The sequence below is a fragment of the Cygnus olor genome, chromosome 1, assembly GCF_009769625.2.
Source record: "Cygnus olor isolate bCygOlo1 chromosome 1, bCygOlo1.pri.v2, whole genome shotgun sequence".
Classification (NCBI taxonomy): Eukaryota; Metazoa; Chordata; class Aves; order Anseriformes; family Anatidae; genus Cygnus; species Cygnus olor.
Window position 1 is genome coordinate 99,320,365 of NC_049169.1, and position 26,467 is coordinate 99,346,831.

The 26,467-nt window shown below is 45.0% G+C and overlaps 3 protein-coding genes across 8 annotated transcripts in view; 1 reads left to right on the forward strand and 2 right to left on the reverse strand.

Moving 5' to 3' along the window:
- Positions 1-7,199, reverse strand: part of GDAP2 (ganglioside induced differentiation associated protein 2) — a 30,834-nt gene extending 23,635 nt beyond the window's left edge. The window contains exon 1 of the mRNA XM_040572547.1: positions 7,189-7,199. The gene's annotated coding sequence lies outside the window, so the exon portion shown is untranslated. The remainder of the gene's footprint in view (positions 1-7,188) is intronic.
- On the forward strand, positions 24-22,652 carry WDR3 (WD repeat domain 3). The gene is made up of 26 exons (XM_040572528.1): positions 24-194; positions 787-996; positions 1,717-1,835; positions 3,575-3,653; positions 4,005-4,103; positions 4,566-4,676; positions 5,695-5,796; positions 5,914-6,011; positions 6,950-7,048; positions 7,382-7,612; positions 7,867-7,960; positions 8,609-8,710; positions 10,669-10,754; positions 11,198-11,333; positions 11,975-12,031; positions 12,597-12,697; positions 13,207-13,318; positions 13,433-13,567; positions 15,133-15,183; positions 15,792-15,857; positions 16,769-16,861; positions 17,436-17,483; positions 19,322-19,365; positions 19,846-19,974; positions 21,175-21,268; positions 21,883-22,652. The coding sequence occupies exons 1-26, from the start codon at positions 24-26 to the stop codon at positions 22,036-22,038; spliced, it is 2,823 nt and encodes a 940-aa protein (XP_040428462.1). The 3' UTR covers positions 22,039-22,652.
- A 323-nt stretch (positions 22,653-22,975) lies between these two features.
- The window catches only part of SPAG17 (sperm associated antigen 17), a 116,477-nt gene continuing 112,985 nt past the window's right edge, over positions 22,976-26,467 (reverse strand). For all 6 annotated transcript variants that reach the window (XM_040572490.1, XM_040572481.1, XM_040572473.1 and 3 more), the window contains one exon: positions 22,976-25,228. Coding sequence is in view for 1 of the 6 variants with exons in the window: in XM_040572473.1 (XP_040428407.1) it covers positions 25,203-25,228 (26 nt within the window). In the remaining 5 variants the exon portion in view is untranslated. The remainder of the gene's footprint in view (positions 25,229-26,467) is intronic.

Consider the following 26,467-nt stretch of genomic DNA (forward strand, 5'->3'; position numbering starts at 1 on the left):
GCAACGTGCCGGTGCGGGTCGCCATGGGGCTGAGCCGGCAGTATCTGCGCTACGTGCCCGCCGCCCTCTTCGGGGTGGTGGGCAGCGCCGGGGGCAACGCCGCCATGGTGGCGGTGGGCGGCGAGCGGGGCCGCGGCGTGGCGGTGGCGGCCTGCGAGCACGTCTTCGTGTGGGACGCGAGGAAGGGCGAGAAGGTGAGGTGGGAAAGCTGCTCTGTCCTCCCTCCATCCGAGGAAGGCCGAGCACGGGAGGATGGGTTAGTGTGCCTACAGGAGCCCCTCAGCCCTCGGGCAAAGCCCCTTGCTCTCTGGTGGTTAAAATGCAGGGGCAGGAATTTGGATTTGGGTTTCTGTGTCCCGGTTCCTGTTTGATTGGGAGGAATTGCTTCTAGTTGCCGTGTGCCTTGTAAAATGGGGTTAATTATGCTCTGTTCAGCATAGAAAGCTGAAAACCGAACTTCTAAAGATGCAGAAGTGCTTAGTTGGAAGTGTAGTAGAAGTGCAAAATATATTCTGGGTTCCAGGCCTCGTTCCTGTTTGATTGTGAGGAATTACTTCTAGTTCCTGTGCCCCATGTAAAATGGGGTTAATTACACTCTATTCAGCACAGGAACCTGAAAAATTAACTTCTAAAGATGAAGAAACACTTTGCTGGAAGTTCAGGAGAAGCGCAAAATATATTCTGCTAAGTGTGTGTCTCTGACATGACATTTATCATCATTTTTTGTTTTGGCTCTGACGTATCATTTATCATCACTTTACATGTTTTGTCTTCTAAAAATTGCAGGTTCTTATCCTTAAGGGTCTCAAGCAGGAGGTCAGGTTCCTCTGCCCCTCTCCAGACGGGCTGCACTTGGCTGTTGGCTATGAGGATGGATCGATCCGTATCTTCAACCTCCTGAGCGGGGAAGCGAATGTCACTTTCAATGGACACAAGGCTGCAGTTACAGCCATGCAGTACGACCAGCTCGGCGGCCGGCTGGTGTCTGGCTCAAAGGTGAGGCTTGCAGATCTGGGGGGCATTCCTTTCACAGTAGGGAAAAAGAGAGAGACTGTGGAGAAGGTTGACCTGAGCTAAAATGTTTGGTATTTTAGGTGGGTTATGTGCCCTGAGGAGTTAGGGCTGCAAGACAGTAACAGGGTTGGGGAGCCCAGGGCTGGGAGAATGCTGAGGGGCAGCAGAGAGGTATTAGCAGATCTGTTGAAGGTGAAGAAGTTTGTGAGGTCAAAAATAACAAAAGTGACTCAAGCCAGGAGAGAGGTGTGTTTATTGGTCTGAATGCACATCAAGGGAATGATCATCATTTGCATCAATCATCCTTAACATTCAGGGTGAGAAAGTGTGCTCTTGGGTAGTCTTTTCAGTCATAGAATGGTTTGAGTTGGAAGAAACCTTAAGCTCATTCAGTTCCAACCACCCTGCAATGGGCAGGGACACCTCCATCTAGACCAGGTTGTCCAAAGCCTCATCCACCCTGGCTTTGAACACTTCCAGGGATGAGGCATCCACAGCTTCTCTTGGCAACCTGTTCCAGTGCCTCACCACCCTCACAGTAAAGAATTTCTTCCATTATACCTAATCTAAATCTGCCCTTTTTTTAGTTTAAAGCCATTACTCCTTGGCCTAACGCTACACTCCCTGATAGAGTATCATAGAAGAGGTAGACATTTTGCAGAGACAAATGCTGGTCCCTTATAGACACTCTCTCTGTTCCAGGATACAGATGTCATTGTGTGGGATGTCATCAACGAGAGTGGTCTGTACCGGCTGAAAGGACACAAGGATGCTGTCACTCAAGTCCTTTTCTTGAAGGAGAAGAACCTGCTGGTCACCAGGTGAGCCAAGCTTAGCGTAGTGGTAAATCAGGAGAGAAGTAGCCGTGGTTTTACTTGCTATTTATATATCCTACGTGCTATAGCCATTTGTGTTTTTATTCTGTGCTCTCAGGCCTCACTGTACTTTTACTGCCTAAAGGATTGATCTTTTTCTATATCATAGAATCACAGAATGGATTGGGTTGGAAGGGACTGTAAAGATAACCTAGTTCCAACCCTCCTGTCATGGGCCGGGACACCTTCCACTAGATCAGGTTGCCCAAAGCCCCATCCATACATATGAGACCTGTAGGCTGTTGTGATGGAGTAATGAGGTCTCAAACCTGCTGGCGTCTTAAAATATGTGTTTGTCATGTCCACACATTTTATAAATCTGTTGCCTGAATTCCAAATGTGGTAAGTAGAAGGGAAATAGCTCTTCTGAAAAGTTGCATTTGTGAAAGGCTTTAACTTATAGGTAAATACAGTAACTTACAATTATCGTAACAATGAATAGTAATATGTTTATTATGTATGTAACTAGTTTTGCTACTTATCTTGAAGAATTAAGTTGATGTACCTTCTATATGTGTAATTCATGCAGCAGTGTGACAGAAAGATTGCTTCCTAGTAGGTAGTAATTAAATCAATTAATTAGACGATAGATGTTTTGTTGTTTTTTAGTTATTAACCCCAGCACATTGACTATATCCCTTCAATAATAATCAATTAACAGAAGATACTCAAATATCTGTCAACAATGTTTTTATTTACTAATGTCATCTAATAGGTTAATAGAAAAGTGTACTCAATCAGTTCAGTATGAAATTAGTACAAGTTTCTCATGCTTTTTTTTCTGTTTTAAATAGAAAAGAATATATTTTGTTAGTTTGGTAGATGATGCCTCTTTCCTAATGGAATTTCACATCTTTGCACATCAGTTTTAGAAATGCTTCTTAATTCTCTCAGTAGCTAAATTGAAATAAAGAATCTCTGTTGTAATCTTGTAATCACTTTTTTTTGTCTTGAGTAAGCTTAGTAATGGAACAACAGATTTTATATTTTTATTTGTTTGCATCTTATTGAGGAAAATAGTCTCTAACAAAGTTACCAAAAATAAAAAAAGTATTAATTGTTGTAGGGTGAACAGAAGGAATCTTAATGAATGTTCAAATTACTAATACTCTTGGAGCATTAGGTTAGCATAATATAGCCAGAAACATGTGTTTTCAAGAAAGTCTAACCTTACAGGGACTTTGAGGGACTGTGTTCAGCTGTAATTCTCCACTGGGAGGAGCAGCTCCAAATCACTGTTCAAAGCAAAGGTGATTGCTTTCGTTCTAGCCTGGTTAATGCACAGGCTTAGCACAGGTTGAGAACGTGGAGGGAGGTTTGAAAGGCACCTTTAGAATTTGATCAGCACTTTGCACTTACTGGTCTCACCCTAAAGAATATTGTTCTTGCCCTAAATAAGCTAAAAAGGGGGCTGTGTGACACTGGGGTTTGCAGCTGAATCTGGAGAAGGAAGTACTTTCATGAATTCCTAGATACCTTTTTGCAGCATCTTTGTGTTGCTGTACTCTTGTCCTTGCATAGCTTGTGAAATTCAGTGTGTTCCTACTCTGAGCAGCTGATCTGTGATATGTTGCAGCACGTTTTAGATTTTATGACATTGTATTTCTTCAGCTTTCTAAGCTCATGGTATTACGTGAGCTCTAGGAATCTTTCCTCACGTCTTGAAGTTTTCTTTTTTGTTATAGTGGCAAAGACACATTGGTGAAATGGTGGGACCTGGACACCCAGCACTGCTTCAAAACTCTGGTTGGACACCGCACGGAGGTAAAGAAAATGAATGTGCAGAGAGCTGTAGAGATGGAGGGACTTTGGATTATATGTCACGTCTCACCTTGTGCTTTTTCTGTTTGCAGGGGTTGTAAACTAGAACTCTGATATATTCTTGGTTGTTATTAAGCTTTAGAGATGAGCAAATGAGAGGCTTCCAAACTTTCTAGGAACTGTCATCAATATACAGTGGGTGACAATTCCAATACAGATGTCCCTGGAGGAAATTCCAGTTCCATCCAATTTCTTCTTGGTTCCCATTTAAATAAATCAATTAAAGATGCTCTCCTATTGCTATGATAGTCAAAGGAGCCGTAAACCAATTCCTCACGTTGTGCCTTTGGACAGGTTTGGGGGATGGCTTTGATATCAGAAGAGAAACGTCTGATCACTGGGACTGCTGACAGTGAGCTGAGAGTGTGGGATATTAGTTACATCCAAGAAGAGGTAAGATATTCCCTCTGTAACCCCCCCAGTCTTGCCCATCCATCTGCTTGTATTTGGACTAAAATGGGACTAGAACATATTAAATCCAACTGCTGTTCTGGGAAACAGAGCCAAAGCAGCATCTTCGCTGTCTGAGGGGTCCGGAAGCTGCTCTTGGGATGGACTTTTTGATGTTTTCTGTATTTTGAGCTTGCACGTGAAGCTGCAAGAACATCCAGAACAAACTTTCCAGAGTATGCCAGATCTTCCAGCTGTCTGGCTTACAGCTGGAGAAGACAATTTTGTGGGACAAGCAGGGGAGGACATGGAGCATTTGGTCCCTACAGGCATGCTGTAGTCCACTGTTTTTGCTGTGTACACTAACTGTTCCTTCAGGGACACAAAGTGCAAGTGAAACAGGAACCAGAACACCTTAGGTTTTGTGGTTTAAGTTACTCCTTATGGATTTTTGTCCGTGAACAGGTAAAAGACCCTGATGAGCCAGAATCCAAGAAAAGCAAAGGGTCTTCACCTGTAGCAGAAAAAAACACTGAAGAGGATGAGACCCTAGAGTTAGATGAGGGCCCTGAAGAGGTAAGCTCATTTTTCCACGCTGTCTGTGGGATGGTGTGCATGTAATTCATTTGCATGGTGCCGCTTGCAGAGTCAACAGGAGTTTGAGGGCTGTTCACACATTGCTTTTCTGTATTGAATTTATACACCAAGTGTGATATTTAGCCTGCTAGGGAAAATGTGGTAATTCTTGTCTTGCTTTGTAACATCATCCTCAGCAGCAGTTGCTGCCCCGTTTATCTGCAGAACATCAGCAGAAGTGTTTGTGCCAAAGCATGTACACGTGTTGCTTTGCCCTCCGTTTGGGAGAGGGGGTGGTTCAGGAAGTGTTTAATGTTTGGCAGAGCTCTTTCATTAAACAACGTTGGAATGATGTAGTTACTAGCTGTTTGGCAGCTGGTGAGTTCAGTGCTGATGCTCACTTTTGCAGGTCGGTAGTAGAAGCATAGATGCATGGGGTCAGGGTGGCACCATGTGGTATGAGATTGGATTGTGTAAAGCCATTCCCACTTGTGCTGCTGGTGTAGGCTTCATCCAGTCTGTTTTTCTGGGGAAAGTTTCTGAGATCTTTCTCTGACTCCAGACTGCTTGTAGCTATGGTAGGTAACTGACCTTGTTCAAGAATTTTCCTAACTTCCTTTCAGAGGATTTCTCTCCCTTTAATCACTGGTTTTAGAGTCTCCATTCTCTACCTGCTCTGCCTCTTGTGACAGAGGACCTGAACTCTCCTGCCTTTACAGCATAGAAATTTAGCTTTTTTTCTTAAATGGCTATGATTTGCCAAAGGAATGAAGTTATTTTTCCACTGAGGCTGTCAATGGTGTGTTTCTTGCATTTTAGATATAAAGAAAGGAGGTAGCATCTGTGTAAGCTATATATTGTTTTGTCCCTAGATTATCCTTGCTATTTGTTCTACCAGGACCCTGCAGGTTCATTTTCCCCCTCTTCTCCTCCTGAATTCCCTTTGAAGAAGGTTTCTCAGTTTGCCTGAGAATATCACTTGACCTTCCAGACAAAGGTTCTTCTTTTTTTCCTGTAGCGCCTCCTAAAGTGCAGTAAAGTTGGATCCATCATGCGGGAAGGGAGAGACCGAGTAGTTACTCTTGCCACAGACCGAACGGGCAAGATTTTGGCCTGCCATGTAAGTAATGGAGGGCTCTGCTATTGAGTTGTAGAAGAGGCTCTCAGAGACCTTGGATAATATTTGTAAGTGCCAGCCAAGGCTTTGCATGCCTATGACGGTTTGCTCTGTCTCTAGGGAACTGATGCTGTTCTGGAAGTGTTCTCCATCCTTTCTCAAGAGGAAGTCCGAAAGAAATTGGAAAAGAAAATGAAGAAGGCGAAGAAAAAAGCCAAGTAAGAATTTATGAGGATGCTCTCTGTGTCCAGAAAACTGTTAGCCCCTCAAGCAGCATGACACAGTGGTTGAACTCAAAGCTGCTGGTCATTCTGACTCTGCTAGCTGTGATATTTTGCAGGCACTGTTCTTGTGAATCCTTGGCATATGTCTAAGCAACACTTACTTTCTCCCAGAGACTAAGGAATTTCCTTAGAACACAAGAAACATTCCTTCTGAGTACTTTGCCTGCAGAAAGAGCTAATGTGTGGAAGGGACTGGGCAGAAAATGTTTTGTCTTTTTTTCCCCCAGAGCTTTCACTTCTACCTGACATTCATATTTACACTGCTTGCTGTATCAAATAAGGTCTCTGGTAAGACATACTGGAATGAGAGTTTCATCTGAGAAGTCAGAGTGACTGATACCTCATCTCTTGTTTTACAGCAGGCAGAGATACAGGTCAGAGCTTTATTAATGGGTACTTTGTGTTAAATGGCTCTCTGGGTAGCCTGGTACTTAATGGATGCCTCACAGTAGCCCACAGGGAGAGGTCTGGCTCCAGGGTAGAAACTGAAGCGTAGGGCAGATAAATCTGGAGTCACTTTGGCAATGAATGAGGACTTTTGGTGAGTGGTAGGAGATGAGCAGAAGCTGATCTTCCCGTCAAACACAATGCTGTTGTCTGTTTTGTATCCACCATTCTAATGTGCCTTGTTCAAGTGCTTTGGCTCCCTCCCAGAGGAGGTTGCCTTCCTTGAGAGAGTTTGTCTCTGTAGTAGCTTGCATACCAGCATGAATTTAACTGTCTAACCCTGTTCTTAAAAAGTGTTAGCACTGCTGGATAACAAGGCAATTGTTTTCAGCAGGCTATGTGGTTTCCTTATTCTCTGACCCTGTCTTAGTCTGTGTTGGCTGTGCTGAGTTACTTGACTCCCCTCCATTATCTGACATTCGTAGACAAAAGTCTGAGGAAGAGGAGCCTGAAGGGAATGTGGAGCTGAGCCTGCAGGAGGAGATTCAGCGGGTCACTAACATCAAAGCTTCCGCTAAAATCAAGTAAGTGGAAATCCTGTTATACAGGCTAAGCTGTGGTTATGCAGCTGCTTGGGAAGAGCTCTGCACAGCTCATTATGGGGGAGGTTGAAGAAGTTCCCCCCCTCGAAGACTGTTCAACTTGGAGCTGAGCAGAAGCCTACCGTAATCTGCGAGTCCATTCACACTGTCCCAAGTGGTGCTCTTCTTGCAGCCCTCTGTGGCTTAGCATGCACTTGCTTGTAGCATGCGCTCTGTCTATTCTCCCCTTTTCCAGTTGTTCTTGATACTTGATCCCTCCTGTGTTTTGTCTTATGGCCCCTGTGTACAGTTCTGATTTTTTGTCTAATCAAACAGGTCGTTTGACATGATTCTCTCTCCAAAAGGAGAGCTGAAGGTTGTCTTGCTGCTCCAGAACAACATCATTGAGTTATACGTGCTGAACCTGTCAGCGCAAGTCCCACAGGCTGTCCGTGCATCCAAGATAAGCATTGGAGGCCACCGCAGTGATGTTAGGACGTTGGCTTTTAGCTCTGACAACATTGCCATTCTCTCAGCATCTGCAGAGTCTGTAAAGATTTGGAACAGGTATGCCGTGTAGTTGTGTCAGTCCCCTCTGCCCTGTGCATGTCAGTCTCTCAGAACTCAGAGATGCTGTGTTTGGGGAGACGGTGATAAGGAAGAGGGAATGATGGAGAAATATAAAATAGTGTGTTCCTTCCTTTATGTTCCTTAAGTAAAGAAAGTAAACAGAACAGTATGGTGATGCAGTATCTTGAGCGTGTCTCACTTGGGCCAGATCTTGTGTAATAAGAGGTTTTGGACTCTGCCTTTGTCCACAGGTCAACCTTGCAGTGCATCCGGACAATGGACTGCGAGTACGCGCTCTGCTCGTTCTTTGTCCCAGGAGATCGGCAGGTCATCGTTGGCACCAAGGTAAATAGTGTCCCTTCTGCACTCCTGACTGCCCAGGCCCGGGAGTATGTTCCGAAAACGTCATTAAGGCAGCCTTAATGAAAATGCATTGCATTTCCTGACCTGGAACACTCTGTTTTAGGTGCAAAACCCTCAGTGACAGTGCCTGTTCTATTCCCAGAGTCTTTATGTAGCTCCTATGGCTTGAGCTGGACAGCCGGGGAGGGCTTTGGGAAGTCCCAGATGGAGACCAGGAGTTTGACCATCTGTGCGTGACAGCCATCTAATGAAGCTGGCTGTTCAGGAGACAGATGACAGGTGTGCTCCCCTCTGAGGAGCTATGGAAGCCTTGACAGCTGAGCCCACAAATGGAGCAAGAGCTCCTCTACTGTCAGTAGGGCCCTGCCCTGACTCCTCCTATGGATTGTGTAACCTGGGAATATTTCCTCTGAGCTCTCCTCTACCTTTGGAGCTTTGTTTCTCCATTAATGCATGGCTGCTTTGTCACTGCTGGAGTCTCACCCATTCTTCTTTTTGTCATTTCTGGGAGACCTCTCTAGCACCTAAGGTCTGTTTGCAGATCTGATTAATGCTCCATAAGCTGTTCCTGGAGTGTTCTGTGAATGTGGAGGGGCTGTTTTGTCCTCTTTGTTGTGTCTTTCTCCCCAGACAGGGAAGCTGCAGCTGTATGACCTGGCTTCTGGGAGTCTGATGGAGACACTTAATGCTCACGACGGGGCAGTGTGGTCCATTGCCCTTTCACCAGACCAGGTATCTCAGCCACTCTTCTAAGCATCGTTTGTTGCACGTGTTTTTGTGTAGCTCCTTCCTATCGTGCTGTGTTTGTGCTACTGGTGGGAGCATGGGAACCCCCTAATCACGGGAGGTGAAGGATGCAACTGGTAGCATCAAAGAATTTGGGCTGTGGATATATGCACAATTTGATGAAATATCTCTCTGCGCTTGCGTGGCACATCACAGTGAGTCTTTGGGCTGGCTGGGGCCATCCTCCTTGTCTCATCTGGCTTCTGTACGACTGAGAACTCACACTTCCCCACACATTGTGTGTGCAGCAGTATATGTCTTGTGGGTGTGTTCCAGCTATGGAGAACTTCAGCCACCTGTAACCTGCTGCAGTGGCTCATTATCCTCCTTGTTAAATTTTCTGCTGCTTTGTAATTTCAACTTGCTGAGCTTTAACTCCCAGCTGCTGGACTTGCTGGTACCTTTGTTTGCTGTATTAAAGATCCTGTTAACATGGTGTTTCTTTGTGTTGCACTCTTGCTGAGTGACCATATCACCCTCCCCATCCATCTGATGATGCTTAGGCTAGACTTCTCCTATCTGTTCCTGCAGGATGTGTTTTCCAGGCTCTTAATCATTCTTGTGGTACCTTTTACATTACTACATTTTTTTTTTTTGCTGGTGGCAGGGGGCTTGGACCAGATGGCCTCCAGAGGGCTCTGCCAACCTCAATCATGCTGTGATTCTGTGAACTGCAGCTTTAGTTTTAAGGAAAAGGATAATTTTCATTACATTAATTTTCCCTAAGCTTGTTTTAATTGATATTCAGTTTACTTTGGTTGAACTGGGATCACCTGTCACTTCTGTTGCCCATGCTCACAATTAATAGGCCTGCCTGTTTACTCTACCTGAATTCTGGTGTTATAATAGTTTCTTCCTGGATCTCCCATTGTATTTCCAAAGTTATTGAGAACGTACATTGACAGTTTAGAGAGTACCTAATTCTGCTCTGTAAAGCCTTAGGTTTGGGGAATCTGAAACCATTGATTTATAAATGTCTGACACAGGTAGCTGCTTTTTGACAGTCTTGTGAGTTTTTGGCAGTGTTTCATCAGTCTTGTAATGTGATTAGGGTACATGGCTTTTCCCTAAGCATAACAGATGAGAAATGTTTACTGAACCCACATGCTATTAAGCATCATGGCTCAGAAAGTTATTGCATTTCTCTCTAGAAATGGTCAATGCTACCGAAATTATATTTTTATTTTCCCATTTTACATTCACAGACTCACTGAGTTTGTCCTAGCTATCCCGGCTGAAGAAATCTACTTCTGTCTCTTTATTCGTATACTGTTTTTTCCTCTGTTGTCAGAATTCAGATTCATGTTGGTTTCTGTCAACTTTTCACTTTCTTCTCTTTGTTCTGTGTGCTTTTCTTCATTTTCCGAAGTGGTCAGCTTGTGCTAGAAGGCACAGTGTTGCTTTTAGTGGAATCAAAGCCATAACAAGTAATGACCTGCCTGGATTCGTTTACTCTGCAGATTAAAACATATGGGGCAGTTTTTACCCTTGTTCTTCATATAAAAGTGTTCATTCAACCCTTTAGAAGGATGTACTTGTGGTTTGATGGTGAGGGGTTTGTGATCCAGAAACGAGAGCATCAGCTTGCCCACACACAAAACACGTGCACTTCATTACCTACATCTGAGATGACTACTTTCAGTCCCAGAATTTCAGTCCATGTCCAGATTTACATTTGCAGTCTTAGACCTGACTGCCAGAGCTTTTGAAATTGTTGTTCCTGAGCCAATAAGTAATGTGTGTTCCAACCAGAGCAAGTGTTCCTCACAGTGTCCTCTTAATCATTAATGCTGTGGGAATGTGAGGCATTTCAAAAACCTCCTTGTAGTTGACAGTTCCTTGTCTGAAGAATTTCTATGTTATGGTGGAAATGATTTCACATTAACTTTGTTCTTCCCCTGCAGCGTGGTTTTGTGACAGGAGGTGCTGATAAATGCGTCAAGTTCTGGGAGTTTGAGCTTGTGAAGGACGAGAGCAGCGTTCAGAAAAGGTGAGAAAAGAAACTGTTCTAGACTGCATTCAGCTGCAGTATTCATTCTTACTGATGGTTGCTTTGGCTTTTGCTTTGCACCACAAGAATTGCCAATGACATGTGCATGGAATGCAGGGAGAAGAGTGTCAGAGCTCAGCAGCAGTTTTGTGGAGGTCTGAGCCTAGCTGAGGAAGGGAACTTGTTATGTCATGGTCCCTTGCTTGTGTCTGATTTAGCCACTAATCGCAGGATGGGTCTGCAGCTCGTTAAGTGGTAAATTTAGCAGTGGAGTCTGTCACCCTGCAGTGCTGTGCTCATTTCTAATCCTGTCTTCCTCAAGTCCTGATGAGAAACAAGATGCTGCATGTTAGGATTAACTATTGTAGAGGTTGTATTCATGCTTCTTCCCAGTTTGTTCCTTTGGGATAACAACTGTGTTTTTTCTCTCTTCGTGTTGCCAGGCTGTCCATGAAGCAGGTGCGCATCTTGCAGCTGGACGAAGATGTTCTGTGTGTGCGTTACAGCCCCAACCAGAAACTGCTGGCTGTCTCCTTGCTGGATTGCACTGTGAAGATTTTCTACACTGACACACTCAAGGTGCATGACCATATGGGCTGTGAGGCTGTGCAGGACAGGGATATGTTGGAAGAGTGCCCGTTTATTGCAGGGCACTAGTGAAAATCAAAGAGACCATGTGTCCCATGTCAGGTACTTGCCTGCCAACAAAACTGACAGAGCCTTGGCTTGCCCACACTGGGGAGAAAATATGTTTGATCTGGAAAGGGTTGTGAAACCTGCAGGTTTAGATTCACTCTAACCCAGCAGGTGTGATGGTGTGCCAGAGCTGCATGGCACTGTAAGGGTGGAGATGGCGCAGTGTCACACGTGGCACTTAAATAGGGCATAGCACGGGCAAATCCTGGAGGAGGAGAATCTGTCTCACACAGTTTGAGGCAGGGACATGACAAAAGGAAGACCAACAGTGAGAGCTATGCAAAGTGAAACAGAGAGAAACTCTATAGGCAGTGATAGAACCAGTTAGCTCAGTTTGCTTGTCTCCTTACGCCCCATCACAGTTCTGCAAAAACATCCTGCTGCTGCTTGTGCTCAGAGCAAGAGCGAAGGTAGGGTGGTGCTAGAAAGACAGGCGTCCTGTGGCAGAGCAGAGCTAGCCAGGAGCTTGACATTTTCACACAGCTATTCCCAGCATGTCTAACTAAGACATCCTTCTCCTTCAGTTTTTCCTCTCTCTGTACGGACACAAGCTGCCAGTGTTGTGCATGGACATCTCCTATGTAAGTATCATTAGGGGTGTGCATCTGTTGCAGGTGGGACTGTGGTGATGTTGATGACTGTGAGAACCTCTGCTGGCAGCAGGGCTGCTGGGATAATGCTCTCATCACCTTGCTCCTGACCTAGTCAGCAGTTTCTTGATGGGACACAGCAAGCCCCTCCTGATCTCTGCTCACTCTGCTGAAGTTACTAACTTGAGTGGAGTCTGAATTCTTTGTTAGCAGGAGCACAGAGCAGGTGCTGAGTTGGAGCAACCTCTTCGTGCCTGTTCCTTCTTGGGCTGTCTTGCTCTGGGATGGTCTTGAAATGAGGCCCATTGGAAGCCAAAAACATCAAGAGTTAGTTAAGGTCTCAAATGCCTGCAGAGGTTCAGAAAAGTCTGGGTACTGTCCATGAGCTGTGCCAGTACCACAAGGATGTGCCACCATAAGGCGAGAGGTGGAGGGATCAGGAGGGGATGTTTCAGGAGCCAGTGCCTTGGCACTGCTTAGTCACTGGTTCACTGGTGATTCCTCACAGGGCTGCCAGCCAGCTGTCCACACCTTTCTTCTCTGTATTTCTCTGTAGGATGGGGCTCTAATTGCTACTGGCTCTGCTGATAGGAACGTGAAGATTTGGGGCTTGGATTTTGGGGACTGTCACCGCTCTCTCTTTGCCCATGATGACAGGTCAGTCAAATCCCACAGCACCTCTGGGTTGTGGGCTGCTTTGTCTTCAAGGGGTTGTGATCCAGCATTGACCTTTTTGCCCGGCATATTGGGGAAAAGTCATCAATAGTGTTCCTCAAATGGGTGAATTTGAGCCTTTGGCTACCTTTTCTACAAGGTCCCTTGTATTAGCACCAAGCCCATGAGCTGGGCTTTCCATGGATAGTCCCAGTCAGTGGGCCACAACAAGCACAAGTGTGGCTAGCGCTGTCTGGTAGCAGCTGGGCTCACAGCGTTCTTGTTGCAAACCTCACCGGCTCCATGGGGTGCTCCTGCCCTCCGGCAGCAGCTGGTGCTGTTTGTCCCAGGCCAGACTCTGCCTTGGAGAACATGGTGGCTACAGTGGGGGCTGGTGTCGGAAGGCATTTCTCCAGAGACAGGTGGTGATGAGGGCTACAGGGGTTTGAAATACTCTGCTGTATACACATGTATTTTGAGATTCCTTTCTCCCCTATTTTTTTCCCTCCCAGTGTGATGTATCTCCAGTTTGTGGCCAAGTCTCATCTCTTCTTCACAGCTGGGAAGGACAACAAGATTAAACAGTGGGATGCAGATAAATTTGAGCACATCCAGACGCTGGAGGTAGGAAGTCTGGGAGGCTGTTGAAAGGAACTGTTATCCCTGTGTGAGTAGCACTTTCCTCAGGAGTGGGAGCTGTGTGGTGTTCATGTCTTGCCTCCTTTCTCTACTCTGTAGGGGCATCACCAGGAGGTATGGTGTTTGGCACTCAGTCCCAATGGAGACTATGTGGTGTCAGCATCCCATGACAAGTCCCTGCGCCTCTGGGAAAGGACAAGGGAGCCACTTGTTTTGGAAGAGGAGAGGGAGATGGTGAGAGTTGCATTTTTCCTGCCAAAAAGAACTTCCAGAACTGTTTTCTCCCCAGCAGGCGGATTCCTCATTTTTCACTGCGGAAGAGTCTGGCTCCACGCTTGGCAGACTTGCTTCTCACTAACCACAGCCTGGTGTTGAGGTGCCAAGGTTGATTTCCATCTTCTGCACGCTTGGACTGTTGCCTTGAGCTGTCTGGAGACAGCACTGCAAATGTTGCTGGTGCTCTCTTGTCTGTACTGCATTGCAGATGCCTGGCTAACTTGCCCTCTGCTTTGCTTCTGTCCTGCTTCCCAGGTTTTCCTCTGTAGTTGTGGTTTTCTGCAGTTTTGCTGGCTTCATCCTTCAAGCTCCTTTTCAAGCATCTCTTATTCTCTTGTGCTGTCTTCCACTCAAATGTGTTTTGGAGGCAGTTGAGCAGGTGGCCGTTGTGGGGTGATGGAGAGCGCTGCTTCTGTTAAATGCCTTTTGCTTTGGTTTCCCCTTTTCCAAGCGTGAGAATCCTATTCTGTTTAGTATCAGGCCCCAGAGCTCAGGGATGCTACAAGAAGCCCGTTCTACTCCTTCTGAACCTGTATTGTGAGGAGTCGTACTCACAGGACTCTGGTGTGAGGGAAGCTCCGGGGGTCTGTAGTCCAACTCCCTGCTCACAGCAGGCTGACACTAAAGCCCTGTTATGTTGCTGAAAGACTTGCCTTGGTTATTCCTGAGCATCTCCAATGACAGACATTTTTTCAGGCTGAGCACCTGTTTCAGTGCTGAACCACCCTTGGAGTGGGGGTAGCATTTTTTCACACCTCCCATGGGAAATTACTCTGGGACAAACTGTAACTCTTGTGTTTTGCTATTTCCCTCTGTCTCCCATTCTTAAAGAAGTTCTCAAACCACAGTGGGGAAAGGCTGTAGCAGCATGTGCAGAAGCAAGAGTGGTTGAGAAACCCACAAGAAATGGTTTTATCCCAGCCTGTTTGCAGAGAGCAGAGGTGACCCATAGGCAGCATCGTGATGCCCAGTAGCTGGTGTGCTGGGAAAGCTGATGGTAACAGGAGAAACAGAGTTCCTTTTCCAGACATGAAAAGTGTCTTTTGGGGCATATTTGAGTAACAAGGTGGGCATGAATACACTAGTAGTGTATTACACACTGATGGAGCCCTATAAATGTGGGAGATGGTGGGCAGGAGACTCTTCTTGCAGGCTAGAACAGTCCTGGAACTTGACTAGGCTTTTTTCTTCTGTGCTTCATGCCACATGCCGTTCAGTCTGGTGCTGAATTGCTGTTGTCTCTGTCTCAGCCTGATGGGCTGTCTGTGGGCTGCCTGTTCCAGCATCCAGATTGCAGACCCTGATTTCTTTCTGTCTGGGAGATGTCAAAGTTCTCTGTGGGGAGGGGACCAGTGACAAGCAGGCATTTTGCACTGGCGTTGATCTCTGCTGATGAGTCGTGGTTTCTGCACTGGGCTGTGAGAAGCTGCAGGCTCTGTTGATCAACCAGCCTGGAAGGGACTTGTCCCCTTGCTTGCCACCTGTTCACCAGTGTTAATGCATTGTGTCCTCATTCACTGCAGCAACGAGAAGCTGAGTATGAAGAAAGTGTGGCGAAGGAAGATCAGCCTGTGGTGAGTTGTGCCATCTGAGTGTGTGTCAGTCTGACTGTACAGAGCTCCTTCGTAAGTCAGTATTTCTGTAAGAGACACAGAAGACTGGTGATTTTATTGCTTCAAGGAAGTGTGTGGGAGAAGGTGCTGCTAAAGCTGTGGTGATATAGTTGACTCTGGTACTTGCTACAGACAATTTCAGGAGTGTGCGTGGAGCTCACCAAACTGCCACACAGTAACTGTGGATGCAAAATATCTCCACTGTTCACATCCCCAGAAGCTCCTCAGCAACATTGTGCTTCCTTGTGCCAGCTGCTTCCAGGTCCTGGATGGGTGGGGAAGTCTGATCCCTCTTGCACAGTTTCTGGGGTTGTGTTGCTGGCGGTTTTGACAGTGGGCGGATCACTTAGCCTTGTTTAGTGGAGCAAGAACCATGTTTACTGGCCTCCCAGAGCTCAGTGTTAACACGATGCCTCTGTTCCCGTGCAAGAGCTGTGCACTTGGGAAGTTCTTTAACACCTCAGACAAATGACAAGTTTAGGGAATGGCCCTGATTACATGCAGGGGGTGCCTGCATGTATCAGCTTCTGGCTGCTGCAGGAGGGAACTGCAAACTCTGTGTTTTGTAGGTGGCTGGAGAGACACAAGGAGAGACGGGGCTGGCAGGGAAGAAGACCATTGAAACCATCAAAGCGGTAAGATTGCATGGATCCCCCAGCAATGCCTTGTGCCTTATTGATCTCTCAAAGAACAGGGGTTTCACACAGTCAGAACACGAGTTTGAAGAGGAGAAATCTGTGCTGTTACGTAAGTGCAGCAACTCAGAGGAGTTGATCTAAGAGATACAAAGGTGCAGGTGCAGAATTGCTTCTGCCTGCAGGAGCAGTCTGTCTTGCTCTGTGGCCAGCAGAGAGGGATGTGACCTTCTTCAAGGCTCTGGAGGGCTCACCCATGAGGAATGACCTCCTCCCAGGATCTCTCCACAGAATGAGGAGTGAGATTCCTGTAGATACTCAAGCTGCACGTTTCTCTGCCTGTCGTGTGGGACAGACAGGGGTGTTCTTGCCCTTCGGGGGTTGCAGCTAAAAGAAGCACAAGGCAGCTGGAGTAATCTGTAGGTATCAGCCTGTCCTCCAAGGGCTGAGGAGTCCTGTGAGCACCTGAGCAAAGTGGAAATTTATTGCAGTGCCTGAGGCGGGGGTGCGGAATTTCATGGCCACAGATTTGAACAGTCTGGTGCTCTTGTAAATACAGAGAAAATTCTTAGTCTGAATAGTAAAAATGGCCTGACCCTAGCTTTTTCCTCAAAGGGGTAGCGCTTGCTGTGTCCCTCTAACATTGAACTATGCAGTTCCAACATCAAGGCAGTAATTGAAGCTGCACCCTGGGCAGCTGGGGGAATGTGGATGGTGTTTGACTCCTTCAGGACACGATTGATGTGCTCAGAGTAGCAGTGTGGTCTGGAATAGGCGTTACCTTTCTGAGAAAGATGTCCTGTGATGCTCCAAGTCAGCCCCGCGGCATCCCCCTCCGTTTGTCCAGTGGGACATGAGCTTTGCTTTGGCTCGTGTGGTGTGACTGACGGTGCTGTTCCTGTGCTGCGCAGGCTGAGCGGATCATGGAGGCTATCGAGCTGTACAGAGAAGAGATGGCAAAACTGAAGGAGCACAAGGCCATATGCAAAGCTGCAGGAAAAGAGGTAAAAGACTGAGGAAAGTCCCAGTCCCAGGGTGTGTGGGTGTATCTTTCCAGCTGTCACCTTGGTGGAAAGGCTCAGCGTGCAGATAAAATCAGGACAGCTGGGAACAGGAGAGATTTGAAGTCTTTCAGAGAACAGGATGGCACTGTGCTCTGGAGCACAGGTAGTGGTGTGTTTTTTCCAAGGATTTTTGTATTTGAAGTCATAGTAGGATGTAGGTTTTGTCTCTGGGAGTCTATACTGCTGCAAATTCATCCCATCACGTAGCCTGTTCCTTGCCTTCATCTCAACACTTCTGGCTAAATAAATGGCTGCCATATAAGTGGGTAAAAGTGAAGTGGCAATAAGCAGTGGAAGAAAATTCATATGTATTTGAGTTAGTCATGCATGTCTGAGAATAGGTTGTCTTGCAGCTACAAATGAGGCCTTCAGTGAGGTTCTGAGGAGGGTGGAAGTGTGGGAATTACACAAAGACATTTGATAAAAGCTGTGTTGTACTGTGGGTTAGTTTTCTCTGGGAACATGCATTTGTAGACACACACCTGCCTCATTCTAACCCATTCTGTGTCTCCAGGTTCCCTATCCTGTCAATCCCATTCTCCGTGCCTACGGAAACATTACAGTAAGTGGAGTGCCCAGGCCACAGGCTGTCTGCGTCCCTCAATGGGAATGAGGCTGTTTGGTTTTCTGTCTGAGCCAAAGCATCGGGTTGTTGTGGGGAGGGAAGATTTTTTGGTTCAACTTGAAATGAAAGTGCAGCACTTCTGCTTCGTGTGTAAAGTGAACAGATTTTTTTTGTATGTGTATAATAAAAGTAAAGCAGCTGGCCATAACCGTGATGGTAGCCTTGACCTTATGTACAGGTTGAGTCAGTCATTTTGGTATTCTCCAAGATATGCTTTCCCTGCTATTTCAAATCTTTCCTGAGCCAGCACATCTTCCTGCTATAGCATATTCTGGTGGAGCTGTGCCATCTGATATAAAATACCTGAGCATCCACTGGAATTGGTAATTGAAAACCTGTGCTGCCCTGGCAATGTGGCATCTGTAAGCACTTAACCAGAACCATTCTCCCCTTTACTCTGTAAATACAGGCATGTTTAAGCGTGAGTTAAATAGTTTGAATAGGGGTGAATGAAATCCTGTGGCTTAGTAAGTAGCAATTTATTTCATTCAGTTTCATTGTACAGTGAAGGTCCTGGAAGAGTGCCTGAGTGCTAGGTTGCTGGGTAAAAACACAGTGGCAAGTTACGACATGTCTTGTTATGTGGTGAGCTGACCATGATGATCATTTACTGTGTCAACCCATGAACAAAAATACCCTGTGTGTTGACGGTCTGTTACCCTCTTTCTTGGGAGAGACTTTGATTGTGGAACACTTGTCTCAGCATATCTACTGTGTTGCTTTGACTTGAGAAGCAGGAGCTAGAAGCACATGGATGCTTTCTGACCTAAATCAGCTGGGCAGGGCAGCACCTAGCAAGGCAGGGCTGTGTTGTAGCCGCCCAGGTTTATTTTTATGGTATTGGTGCAGCTCTTAGTGATTCTGATTCTTTTTGTAAAGAATCTACGTTGAGAGAATTCCATATGGTAGTTAAATGCTCAGGTAATGCAGGGCTAAGAGGTAGTGCCTTTACCTGCTTATGTCATACTTAGTACATGACAGTTTTCGTTATATTCTGGAAGTTTCTGACTGTACAAAAGACACATGCACAGATGCATGGATTTAATTGATAAATAAAATTCCAGTACTCTGAGTAGATTCATTTTTAGTTCTCATGGTTTATTCTGATACATATTTACAGTATGCATTTTTAAATACCCTCATAAAGACCCTTGTTTTTTCATTCTCCCCTTTCTGAAGTGTGCCATGTCAAGTGAAACTGCCTTTTGTCTTCCTTCTACAGAGCCATTCTGTTCCTTCCTCTGTGATTATAGGTGTAGTTAATTATATGGTCCATAGACTGAACAGAAGTGAATTAAATCCTATGACTTGGTATTTAGGCACTTCTCTTTGGCACTTGGCAGCTCTGCTCTGTGTGTGCCAAACTTAAAGCAGGAGTAGCGTGAATCATTAAGTCTTTCGGAGATGAGTTTGCATAAGGTTTTGTATGTGTAATTTGTCTGTTTCACCAAGTCTTTATTTATCTAGTTGATAGCTGGTTTTATTTAGCTGGCAGATAATTTAGCTAGTTGAATATAAACTAGTTTTCTTAAAGTATTCTTCACCAGTTTAATGTATCCTGAGAAGGTTGGGTTTATGTTTTGTGAAGGGAGAATTTCCAGACTGGTAGCTGACTGGTGCTGCAGGGGTGTTCTTCTTTGTTATATTCGTATTGATTTGTCCATCTCACAAGATGTGACTGCATTTTTTTTAACTGGGTGAAATGTACTGTAAGGCACATGTTTGTCTTGGAATCTTTCTTGATACGCAGAGCTGGTGTCTTTCCTCTGTTACAGCCTTCCGAGTACGTGCTAGAAGTTTTCAAGAAGGTCAAGTCAAGGTGAGTTCTGAGTCTTATTGCTGAACAGGTTTGTGTTCGATTGGGTTTCTGGGTCCAGGGTTGTTTGGTGTCTTGCGATGGACCTTGTGCTAGAGTGGGCAGTGCTGTAAAGCAGGGAGGTTACTGTCTCTGACAGTCTTTTTTGAGCATGCGTGGAACTGGGAAATGGAAATTGTTCTTCCATAGGGAGTGTTGGATGAAGCTTGTGTATGTGGGTTGGCTGCCTGGAGATGCATGTGTATGTGAAGAGCAGCCTGGGGATGCTGAGGAGGGAAGGCTGTGTGCCTGCTCTATGCCAGAAGGTGTCTACTAGCCCTGGATCTGGTCTGTGCAGATGCACTGTGCTTTGTGGGCAGGCATGGATCAGCAGTGGGGAACACTTAGTACAGCTTTTGTGCCAGAACCTTCCCATGTTCCTTGTTCATCTGTAGCAGTGCAGTGGCTGAGACTACTCTTTCCATACCTTTGTTTCCACCTCAGTGAGCTGGAAGAGTCTCTCCTGGTGCTGCCCTTCTCCTACGTCCCTGACCTGCTCAGACTCTTCAATGAATATATTCGCTTGGGTGCGGAAGTTGAACTCCTGTGCCGTGCTCTCCTCTTCCTGCTCAAGTGAGTCTTGCATCTGCCCAGACAGGCCTGCTGGTCTTAGTTCAGCTGCCATTGCTGTCCAGATCCTGGATGCCAGGAAGCCCTAACAAGGCTTTGGTCATGTTCCTTTGGGCTCCTCTTGAACTCACTTTGTGCCAGTTCATGTGAACAGAGAGGTGCTCCTTGCTCCTGTGCTGTAAGCCAGTACAGAAATACACCCTTTCTCTCTGGAGCACCTCCCCTACGAAGAAAGGCTGAGAGAGCTGGGGATGTTCAGCCTGAAGAAGAGTAGGCTCCAGGAAGGTCTCATTGCAACCTTTCAGTACTTAAAGAGGTCTTACAAAAAAGATGGAGAATTCTCTACTCGGGTAGATAATGATAGGACAAGGGGGAATAGTCCTAAACTAAAGAGGATAGATTTAGACTAGACATTAGGAGATTCTTCACTGTAAGGTTAGTGAGGCACTGGAACAGGTTGCCCAGAGAGGTTGTGGATGCCCCATCCCTGGAGGTGTTCAAGGCCAGGTTGGATGGGGCCTTGGCCAACCTGATCTAGTGGGTGACATCCCTGCCTATGGCAGGGGGTTGGAACTAGATGATCTTTAAGGTCCCTTCCAACCCGAGCCATTCTGTGATTCTCTCGGAGCTGTAAAGACTACATTGCTTGCTGTGAATGCAGCATAAGTGTGTGGGGAGAATTTGGACTTTGTCATGTATTTATGGCTCTGAAGCTTTTGGGAAGCCACCTTGGGAATAAATCCCTCTCTGTGGGAGATGAGGAATTGCTGCAGCCCCTAGCTGCACCAAATGGTGTGTGGGAAACAGACTAATCAGGATGCTGAGTGCTGATGTGCACATGTTGATGTGGGTTGCTTATCCTGCCCCAGTCATATGAAAGATTCTACATCAAGGTTGAAATGGCACCCACCAGTTGCTGGCACAGAGTCATTGTCCACATGCACCCATGTCTTCAAGTGGTGCCCCAGAGAGACCTTTCCCTTGAACTATTCATATGTTAAAAAGAATCTTCAGAAAGCAGTTTCTTCCAGATAAATTCGTCCATGCCTGTTATATAAATCTGGTCTAGGCAGGCATAAATAATAATAATAATAAAAAAACCTATATCCAGAAAATACAGAGGTTCGGGAGAGGGCCTAAATGATGTTTTTAAGAACAATGCTGCATCTGTACATCAGAGCTCTCTGCCTGCTTTGTTCCCAGGATACATTTTGGTCAGATAACAACCAACCAGATGTTGGTGACAGTGATAGAAAACCTGAAGAAAACCACCATCTCCAGAGTCAGTGAGGCCCGGGTGAGTGTTGCAGCCTCTCCTTTTCCAGGATCTGGAATAACAGGATTGGCCAATGGCTGGGAGCATGTGGTATCCAGTGGGAAAGCTGGTTGGAGGTCTTGAGCCCATTTAACATTCTTCCTGTGCAAATTGGCTGGATTTTCCTTATGTTCTAACTGATGTGAGAATATCCAGTGATGCGTGTGCTCTCTCCCTCTCCCTTTCCCCTCCCATTCACTTACTCTTGGTTTTCTTTGATATGTGTAATCGGGCTTTGGCTCTCTAGTAGAGGTAAATGAACTCTTAACTTCTCTTTGGCTTTTTGTGGGCTACTAATCTCTCAAATACAGACTGCTGGTGTCTTTCCAAAGACAACTTCAGATGACTGTCAACAACTTGTCTTTCAGAGGATAGTGGATTATATCTCTTATTAACAAAGAAATGTGGGGAACAGAGTGCAGGTCTGGTTGTTCTCCTATTCAGTTGAAGTTTATTTAAATCTGGGGGATTGTCTTGCTTTAATCAGTTCTCAGTAAAGGGTGGCCAGACTGTCACCTGTTCCAGGCAGCAGGACCTTCTGCCACCTAACAAGCTTGAGATACGCCGAACAGTGTGGTGCTTGTCTGTCTCTACAGGATGTGCTGGGATTTAACATGGCAGGGCTCCAGCATCTGAAGAGGGAGATTGAGGCCAAGGATGAGGTCATGTTTTTTGCTGATGCTACTGACCGTTTTAAGGAGAAGAAGAGGAAGAGGAAGAAGAAAGAAAAGATGATTCTTGCAGTGGTTTAGCATTTGCTGCCCGAGACCCAGAACACCTGGATGGGGCCATGTAACCTCAATGCTGGCCTTGGAACTTTCTAGTGGCTGAACATCTCTGATGTCGAGTGACTGGGATGAAGTCTGTGCCCTCTGGGGACAATGCCAACACAGAAAGATTCTCTCTGCCTAGTGAGATGAACTCTCTGTGTTCTGCTGTATATGTATGTGTTTGAACCACTTCTGGGGTGGCTGTGACAGGTGCATGCCTTTCCTCTATCAGAATGCCTGTTAGAATTTGAGTTGATTTCTTCTGGAGAAGAGATCAGCTCACTGGCAGCATGTTAACTGAATGCGGTGAGTCAGCACGTGGACTGACAGTGAGACCATGCCTTATCCCTGGAAGGCAGCTGGCAAGATTTTGTTCTGTTTTGACACCTGCTGGTGACTTGTGGAAGTGCTTAAAAGCTGTGTGCAAGGCTATGAGACTTCAGCAGTGTGACAACTTGGTCTACAGCTACTCACTTTTTAGTGGAACACGGAGAAAACTCTGCTCTGTTCAAGACATGATTATATATGCTTTTTAAGACAACTTTGTTCATGGAGTTTTGTCCTGATATTTTTATAGTAAAGCCTCAACTGCTTCACCATGTTTTATCAATTCTCAAAGGATTTTTTTTTTCCACAGAATAAAATCTGAGCAAATGAAAGGGCTGCCATAAAGCATTGTGCTCTTCTACAGAGTTGGCAGATGGAGGATGAGAAGTGTGGGTTATTTGTATTGCTCTTGCTCCCATTTATTAGAAATTGCACAGAATTGTTGCAATGTTGTACTTGTCCTGTATCAGATAAAATAATTTATTTTCACAGCAGGGGGCAGAGAAAAGTGAGCAGGTCTCTGCTGCTGTTGGTCAGTTACTAGTTTTTAGCATATATATATATATATATTTTTTTTCCCCAGTAATCATAGGTTTTGTTAATGTGGTGGGAGCTGGTTCTGGATACTTCACTAAAAATAATAATACTGTTGGACTTACAGGTCTGACTCAGGTACTCAAAGCGGGGCTTCTTTTTAACTTGAACTTCATCTGAATTAATTGCATCCCAGTTGTTACTGACTCTACTGTCTTTGACTTATGTTCAGTTACTAGCAATTGTACATAAGGTAAACGGTTCTGTTAGTTAATCTTTTAGCAGCACTTCAGGTGCTCAGAGAATAACTGCTGTTAGTAAGTAACTCTGTTGGGGGCTGATGGTTCACTTGTTTCTTCAGAACGGGTAATTTAAATATAGAGCACAACTTCGTACTCCAGTTCCAGGAGAGAGGTCTCAGACTCTTTGGAAATAGCAATCTTCATACAGCTCTGCCAGTTGTTTCTGAGAGCCTCTATAATTTTATATTTATGTAGGTATAGATGAAACATGAGATTGAACAGCTCCATTCAAACATCTCCATCCTGGCTGTTCTATTCCTTTACGTCTAAAGGAGACCCCCCATAAGAGAGAGGGAGAGGAAGCACTGTGCAACAGTAGGATGATGAACTGTGTTGGTAATAATATTTGAAGTCTTGTATCCTTGTCAACTGCTGCTGAAAAAGGCTGGTACACCAGGAAAACAAAGGATGAAAAGCGTTACAAATGGAGGGGTGGCTCATGACACTACAGTGCACCTTCACAGTGATGACTGAGGAAAGAGATACCAAAAGGGGGAGACTGACTCTGTGCTTCAGTGTGATGTGCTCTGTCTTTAACCTTTATGCCAGGGAGATAAATATTTGGGAACCTCAGCAATGAGCTGCTGTTTGATGATCCTCTGGGAGCCCTGGGAGAAAAGTCCTGGCCATGGGTGCACATAGACTTGGGGACTGATGACAAGCATGTACATTATGGTATAGAAGAGTGATGCACTCTGATCTTGTCATGATGATGACAGGTGACTCCTTTGAGGTGAGTTGGAGGAGGTGGAATTCCTTCACCTTCATCTCTGTTTGCTGTCACTGGGATTCAGGAAGAATCTTGGAAGAAAAGGTGTTTGAGGTGGTGGGAAGTCCCCTCCATAGGTGCTAACATGGGCTTCCCCTTGAACTTTCCCTTCATTTTCTCTGATTTGTATATCATGACCAGTCTGTACCTGCAACTGGTATACCAGAGTTCTGGTAGATGGGTACCTCAGCTAGCTGTTCCTTTGGTGAAATCTGGATTTACAAACCTGACCAGGAAATCACTTGAAAATGCGGGGTCAAATTATAATTGGAATATGTATGTCACAAACCCTTGTGGATGGGTGAGTTTGAAACTGACGCTTATGTTTCACACCGGTGAAAGCTATTGTCTAATCCCCAGTTGTGAGATTCTCAGTCACTGAGAAGTGTTGAGAGAACAAGTCATCTGTATTCTCAAGGAAAATTCCCCATCTCTCAGTCACATAGTGAAAAAGGATGAAGCACAGGAAAACAATTCATTGGAAATAAATTCATAAAAAGAAAGCAGAACTACACTTGGCTGTGTGAATAGGGTATCTCTGAAAGAGATTAAGACATTTCCTTTAGTCACTACTACTTAAGTAGGAACAAAAGTGGGAAAATGCCACCACTAAGCGTTTCAGTCTTTCATGATGGAAAAAAATGAGCATTTGAAGATAATCATATCTGACGGTGAACAAGAAGATATAAAGAGAATTCCTCTGTCAAGTGCAACTTTGTACTCAAAATCCCCATCTGCTGTCTGAAGATAATTAAAGGTAGGTGAACGGTCTGTGCACAGAAAGCTAAGCTCTGATTGTGAAAGCAAGGAGAAATGTTGGAATTAGAAGACCAGAGCAGATCAGTTGTTCCTGCTACAGCTTCTTTCTCAGAGTCACTGTTGACTTCAGTGAAACCAGCTGCTCAGTACTTAAAAAATTTCAGGTGCTTCAGCATGGGCTGTAGAAACATAACCGCTTTTAAAAACAAAATAAACCTATCAGGATGCACTCAGCACTCTTCTGAAGTGCAATTATGAAGTATTGGGACTGAAATATAAGAATCATTCTGCTGTTCACAATTCAGACAGAAGGCAGTGCAACTTTCAGACTACCCTTCCCAGACAGAAAACAAAATTTATTTGTGTTATTTTGATTAAATAAATGAAAAAGTCTACATTGGGAATATTTCCATAACATTGGACTAAAATTCAGGTAATTCACTATTGCCAATTTTTTACATCATTCTTCCAGGGCTCTGACCTGTGGTGAAAGAGGAGAGAAAATTAACATGAGAAGAAATAAAAACAAAAAACCCTACTTTTGTACAGTTATTGAAACACAGTAATAATGTCAGACCGTCTTCAGTAGAACTGGTCTATGCTGTTGCTGTTGGAGGGCAATAACATGAAAAAGTGTTCTTGCATAGGCTTAAACTGGATTAAGGGTTTGTTTTTATTGCATAAATTGCACGGAGTAAAAATGACCAGGAATTCAGGCTGGCAGTCTACTTGGAAATACTGAAGGCATTCACTGGCAGCTTCCTATGCAGTATTTCATTTTGAGTATATTAAGAGAATCCTTGTGAAATCCTTTAAATATGAGAAATAACTAAGAAAATATAATAGATTACTAAATTTGAGCAGGTTATGCTGCTTCAGTGATTTTTGCTTCTTGTCCTCTGCTAGGAGGTGTGGCTAGTTTGTGATCAGTTCTAATATTGCAGGGAAGTTTTGAGGTCTCATTGGAGAGAATCATATTGGCTCTGGTGATAATCACCTGGGAAATATGATGGAAATTTAGAAAGTTATGTGCCTCTGCAAAGAAAAACTTAACTACATCTATTCTGGGTGACTGAATAGGACTATTTAACGGAGTTCAAGACTTAACCTAGGAGTGTCAGTGTTCTGTGACTCCAACCAATCCATTTTTTGACATGTTGGAGCTGGACATGGTTTTGAGTTCAGGGTTTTTTGGGGGAAGAATGTTCAAAGAGGCATTTGGTTCAGTTGCTTGGGTAGCGTGGTGTAGCTAATAATTGATAATTCAGTAGGAATTATCAATCAACTCTCACAAAGACTTTCTTAGAACAGAAAGGAGATCTGGCTATGGCAATGGCAACTAAAAAAACAGTCCTCACGATTAGCTGGATTAGCCACATGGGAAGAGGATACTGTGATGTTAATTTCTCTCCACCTGGAAATTTTAATGGGAGATGACACGGATCAGAATTTTCAGGGCTTAGACTTGGTAGGAAAGGGTGTATATCTGGTGTACAGAGATGATCCAACAGCTGTATTTTAGTGCAGGACTGTAGTGGGCTGAGTTGGGACAGCGAGGTGTCTCGCTGAAATATGAACTGACTGGGTTGAGTATTCTCTTCCATTTCAAAGCAAGGTGAGAGAGGTTTGTCTAAAATGCCTTCACTGATGAACTACAGCTTGTAAGCTGCTAAGATGGAAAACATTAAATTCACTGCTCTTCCTAGACTACAGTTGTCTG

What these genes read in the sequence shown, in the direction of transcription:
- WDR3 (XM_040572528.1), top strand. Translation starts at nt 24, where the DNA reads ATGGGGCTGAGCCGGCAGTATCTGCGCTACGTGCCCGCCGCCCTCTTC. An exon ending in TCTACACTGACACACTCAAG is followed by an intron (nt 11,334 to 11,974) that starts GTGCATGACCAT and finishes CTTCTCCTTCAG; the next exon opens with TTTTTCCTCTCTCTGTACGG. An exon ending in CCATTGAAACCATCAAAGCG is followed by an intron (nt 15,858 to 16,768) that starts GTAAGATTGCAT and finishes TGTGCTGCGCAG; the next exon opens with GCTGAGCGGATCATGGAGGC.